We start from the raw sequence: 6,000 nt of genomic DNA on the forward strand, positions 1-6,000 counted from the left end.
AATAAAATCTTGGGCACCTTGGTGGCTCAGTTGGTTGGGCGACTGCCTTCGGCTCAGGTCATGATCCTGGAGTCCCGGGATCAAGTCCCGCATTGGGCTCCCTGCTCAGCAGGGAGTCTGCTTCTCCCTCTGACCCTCCCCCTCTTGTGCCCTCTTTCTTTCTCTCTTTCTCAAATAAATAAATAAAATCTTAAAAAAAAATCTTAAAAAAAACAGAAAGAAAACCATTTGACTGTAAATTTGAGGATTTATTTTGGACTCATACTATCCCATTTATTTATGTTTACTCTAATGCTAGTACCACACTGTTTTCATTACTGTAGCTTTGTAGAAAGTTTTAAGTTGGGAAGTGTGAGTTCTTCCAACTTTGTTTTTGTTTTTCAAGATTGTTTTGACTATTCTGAGACCCTTGCCTGTACATATGGATTTTTAGGATCAACTTGTCACAAAAAAAGATTTTGACAGAGATTACATTAAATCTATAGAGCAGTTTGGAGAATATTACCATTTTAGAAATGTTAGGTCTTCTGATCCTTGAACATGGATATCTATTCATTTAGATATTTAATTTCTTTCAACAGTGTTTTACAGTTTTCAATATATAAGTCTTGCACTTCTTTTGTTACTATTTTTTTCTAAGTATTTTATTCTTTTTGATGCTATTGTAAATGGAATTCCTTCCCTGATTTCACTTTCAGATTGCTCATTGCTACTGTATAGAAACACAATTGATTTTTGTGTATTGTTCTATAGAAAGTTGGAGCTTCACTGAAGAGCAAAAGAGACATTGGAAGTGTTTACAAAAGGGACATAGATGGTTTCTATTGCATGCCATCTGGTCAAATAGATCAGCGACAAAGCTACCATTTATCAACCACCTACCATGTTACTTCCTGTGCTTAAACCCTCCCAATAACTTCTTATTGTTTTTACAACAAAAACAGACCAGAATCCTTAGGCCTCTAAGGTCCTGGATGACTGGGCCCTTGTCTACTCTACAGGCCCATTCCTCATTTCCTCATTGTTCTTTCCCAGCCCTGTGTCACATGGGCATTTTCTACTTTCTTTAAATCGCTATGCTCCTTCCTGCCTTAGAGTCTTCATTTACACTGTTCCTCTAGCCTGATCACTACCCTTCCTCACAACTACCACTGGAAAAGGTAGTTTTCTTCCTAGAAGACAAAACTATAATTTTTTTGGTGTTTGTAAATGTCAATCCCACTAAATAGTTCATGTCTCCTGTTCACACCTGTGTCATCAGCACCTGGAATAGCACTTGGCACATCACTGGAGCTCAGTGAAGAGAGTGGATAAACTGTGAGCCAGGCCCTTTACATACATGATCTCACTTGTCCTTGCAATTCACTCTACACGTGAGGAAATGAAAGCTTGAAGAGGTGAACTGGCCCAAGGTCACATAGCCAGTAAATAGCAGACCTATTCCAGTGAGATCACTTTGCTTGGGAGTTTAAAATAACTCCTTCAAGAGAGAAGTGCTCATCTTTTGATTTGTTTTCCAGTGGAGACTTTTCAGAAACTGCAGAAGGCAAAGGATATTCTGACTAATACAGAGAGTCGCGCTCGCTATGACCACTGGCGCAGGAGCCAGATGTCGATGCCATTCCAGCAGTGGGAAGCTTTGAGTGACTCCGTGAAAACGGTAGGTTCCTCTCTGGGATGTAGTGAATTCATGAAGCTCAGGCTGCCCATGGATGAGACTCATGTAGCAGCTTAAAAAGTCAATAGGCAGGGACGCCTGGGTGGCTCAGTTGTTAAGCATCTGCCTTCGGCTCAGGTCATGATCCCGGAGTCCTGGAATCGAGCCCTGCATTGGGCTCCCTGCTCAGTGGAGAGTCTGCTCCTCCTTCTGCCCCTCCCCCTGCTTGTGCTCTCTCTCTCTCTCTCTCTCTCTCTCTGTCAAAATAAATAAATAAAATCTTAAAAAAAAAGTCAATAGGCAATAGGATGGAGAAGACCAAGAAGCTGGTAGAATCTAGATATAACTCAGCGTCCACAAATCCTGTGAAGGGGAATTCAATGGGTCAGCACCAGAAGAGCTGATGACTACAACTGTCAGTCTCTCCTTGGCTGTTTGAGTCAGTGTATACACTCCTCATTAGCATTTATGTTTTATACTTTCTGACAACTGTGCTTCTCAAGTTGCTCATATAATACTGCTGAATTTTGAACCAATGCAAATTCATCTCCTCCATCTTTTTAGTTCATATCGGCCTATTCTCTTCTCAAGGCTTATAAATTCCATAAAAAAGAGCCTGATTAATTAAAGAAAGCTGTAAATTATTTTAAATTTATTCTTGTTACAAATTCTGGTGAAAGAGTCATTGGATGATGCAGAGAGACTTTTTAAATCATTGTGTTCTCTTTCTTCATGCTATTAAAAAACTAAATATAAAAATAATCACTATAATTACTGTGTTATACACTTACTTTGTTCTTACATTGACCTTTATATATATATTTCAGTATATAAAAATTATATATATTTGTATATATTATTAAACATATTATATATAAATATGTATATTTATATATATTTAGGAGGGGAGGGGCAGAGGGAGAGAGAATCTGTTTTTTTTTTTTAAGATTTTATTTATTTATTTGTCAGAGAGAGAGACAGAGGCAGGCAGAGGGAGAAGCAGGCTCCCCACTGAGCAAGGAGCCCGACGTGGGGCTCGATCATAGGACCCTGGGATCATGACATGAGCCGAAGGCAAATGCTTAACCAACTGATACACCCAGGCGTCCTGGGAGAGAGAGAATCTTAAGCAGGCTATATGCCCAGCATGGAGCCCAAACTGGGGTTTGATCTCACAATCCTGAGATCATGACCTGAGCTGAAATCAAGTCAGACACTTAACTGACTGAGCCACCCAGGCACCCCAACCTTTATATATTATAGAGAAAATATGACTTGGGCTCTGGTCATGATCTCAGAGTCCTGATGTCGAGCCCTGCCACAAACCCCGAGCCCTGGGTGGAGCTCTGGGTTGAGCCCCCACATCAGACTCAGCACTCAGTGGGGAGCCTGCTTCTCCCTCTGCCCCTTCCCCTGCTCGTGCTCTCTCTCTCGCACGTGAATAAATAAATAAAACCTTTAAAAAAAAGTTAATAGGAACACATTTTTGGTGAATTGATTGTTTGACATTGATTGCTTCTGTGAGGGCTTGTTGGGACTGCCAGTTACCTTCACATGAGTCTATTTGTCTAATTGTGTTTGGTTTCCTGGGCTCAGTGAGGTGTCCTTGGCGTGAGTCCAGTTGGCTACAAACAACCGGAGAAGCTTCCTACTATGCCCATTTGGTTACACTTTCCCCAGTCAGATGGGAAACAGTTCGTAATTCAACACCTTTTGGGCCTGCTGAGAAGGCAGTCTGTCCAAATTGAATGTTATCCAAAAGCATGTCAAAGATCACGGAGACAAGTTAAAAATTCACTCATGTTGATCCAGAATAAAAACAACTAGTCAATTTTGAATATTCAGCTGATCCATGGCTCACGAGTTAATTGATTTTTTTTCTATTTATTTATTTTTCTATTGTCTATTTAATGTTTACTGGCATGTAGGCACAATTTTTTATTATTAAACAAGGTCCAGAATTAAATTAAATTACTTACTTAACTTAATTTATTTATTTTAAAGATTTTATGTATTTGAGAGAGAGAGAGAGCACACAAGCCACAGGGAGCAGCAGAGGGAGAGGGAGAAGCAGGCTTCCCGCAGAGCAGGGAGCCCGATGCGGGGCTCGATCCCAGGACCCTGGGATCATGACCTGAGCCGAAGGCAGATGCTTAACAGACTGAGCCATCCAGGTGCCCCAACATCCAGAATTTTAAAAAACGACTTCCTAGAGGGAAAAACACCTTAAAGAAAGCTGGTAAGCGGGGTGCCTGGGAAGGCCTGCTTCCCCCTCGCCCGCTCCCACCGCTTGTGTTCCTGCTCTCGCTGTGTGTGTGTGTGTGTGTCTCTCTGTCAATTAAATAAATAAAATCTTTAAAAAAAAAAAAAGAAAGCTGGTAAGCAAGTCAGTGGAGAAGGTAGAATAAACAACATACCAATTTCACGGACTGTAGGACAGTGGCCTTTGCACCCAGTCTTGGTGTCTGTTTAGCGTTAGTTCACCCCCTGCACTCAGTGATTGTTTTTGTCTGGGGCAATTCATTATTTTGCTGTACAGACTGTCCTTTTCCTAATCTTCCTCTTATTTTTTTTCAAGATTATTTATTTATTTATTTGTGAGAGAGAGAATGAGAGAGAGCACATGAGAGGCGGGAGGGCCAGAGGGCGAAGCAGACTCCCTGCCGAGCAGGGAGCCCGATGCGGGACTCGATCCCGGGACTCCAGGATCATGACCTGAGCCGAAGGCAGTCGCTTAACCAACTGAGCCACCCAGGCGCCCCTAATCTCCCTCTTAGTCTCTATCTGCTGCTATCATTTGATATTTTTACTGATGATCATTTGAACTGAGTCATTCCACACTAGTTTGCTTGATGTTAAATGTTGTTCTGCCCAGTTTATATTTTAGGGGAACTGAGAAATACACTCTGTAAACACAGACATGAGACCTAATTGTGTCCCAGCAAACCAGGCTGCTTAGCATCGCTCTTACATGTCCTTTGATTGAAGTACAAAGCACGAGAGCCACCTGAATATGAGGTTAGATACAGTTGGGATTTTTTTCCCTGTGTATTTCTTTAATTGGGATCAGCAGATACAAGGGTCTGATGATAAAATATTTTATTTTATTTTTTTAAAGATTTTATTTATTTGACAGAGAGAGACAGTGAGAGAGGGAACACAGCAGGGGGAGTGGGAGAGGGAGAAGCAGGCTTCCCGCCGAGCAGGGAGCCCGATGTGGGGCTCGATCCCAGGACCCTGGGATCATGACCTGAGCCGAAGGCAGACGCTTAACGACTGAGCCACCCAGGCGCCCCATAAAATATTTTATTCTTATAAAGTAGATGGATGAGTAAAACTATTATCTCAGAATATCTTTGCTGGCTATCAAAGCATTTACTGTAGGTAAGTCATGAATCCTCAACACCATCTAAGGAAAATAGTAGGCACTTTTATTCCAAGAAGTACTGACGCGGAGTAGATACACTGTACAGGACACTTAGCTGACTTGTGATGTTGAAGGACCACATTTTCAGCTCTCTGGGCCCTGAATTCTTGAATTTCTTATTTCTATTTTTCACTGACCTTCCCAATATCCTTTCCCTCCACAGAGGATGCCAATGACTAGCCTCTTCTACTCTGCACATGCAGAAAAAGGAATCAAACTAAACAACAACAGACCCCAATCAACCAAACCAAAAGCAGATTTTTTTGCCCCAGCTAAGGCCACTGCCCTTTTTTAAAATTAACATTTTTAAAAGATGATTTTATTTATTTATTTGAGAGAAAGAGCACGAGCTGGGGGCAGGGACAGAGGGAGAGGGAGAAGCAGGCTTCCTGCGGAGCAGGGAGCCTGATGCGGGGCTTGACCCCACGACCCCGGGATCATGATCTGAGCTGAAGGCAGATGCTTAACCGACTCAGCCACCCAAGAGCCCCTAAAATTAATATTTTAAAAAAAGATTTCATTTTTATTTTTAAAAAAGATTTATTTATTTATTTTAGAGTGAGAGGTGGGGGTAGGGACAGAGGGAGAAAACCCCAAGCAAACTTCCACTGAGCATGGAACCCTATGCAGGGCTTGATCTCACGACCCTGAGATCATGACGTGAGCTAAAATCAAGAGATGGACACCCAACCTACTGAGACACCCAGGTGCCCCTTAAAGATTTTATTTTTAGGTAATATTTTCACCCAGTGTGGGGCTCAAACTTACAACCCCAAGATCAAGAGTTGCATGCTCTACTGTCTGAGCCAATCAAGTTCTCCATCTTTTCTTTCTTTTTTCTTTCTTTCTTTCTTCTCCTTCCTTCCTAGATTTATTTATTTATTTATTTATTTATTTATTTATTTATTTATTTATT

At 41.5% G+C, this 6,000-nt stretch overlaps 1 protein-coding gene across 2 annotated transcripts in view; it reads left to right on the forward strand.

Annotated features, from left to right (window-relative positions):
* Window positions 1–6,000, forward strand: part of DNAJC12 (DnaJ heat shock protein family (Hsp40) member C12) — a 35,795-nt gene that overhangs the window by 21,307 nt on the left and 8,488 nt on the right. For both annotated transcript variants that reach the window (XM_073878925.1, XM_025850329.2), the window contains exon 3: window positions 1,521–1,660. In XM_073878925.1, coding sequence (XP_073735026.1) covers window positions 1,521–1,660 — 140 coding nt within the window. The remainder of the gene's footprint in view (window positions 1–1,520; window positions 1,661–6,000) is intronic.

Source organism: Callorhinus ursinus, unplaced genomic scaffold (genome assembly GCF_003265705.2).
Source record: "Callorhinus ursinus isolate GAN/ISIS: 27379988/994484 unplaced genomic scaffold, GSC_fseal_2.0 scaffold31, whole genome shotgun sequence".
Lineage (NCBI taxonomy): Eukaryota > Metazoa > Chordata > Mammalia > Carnivora > Otariidae > Callorhinus > Callorhinus ursinus.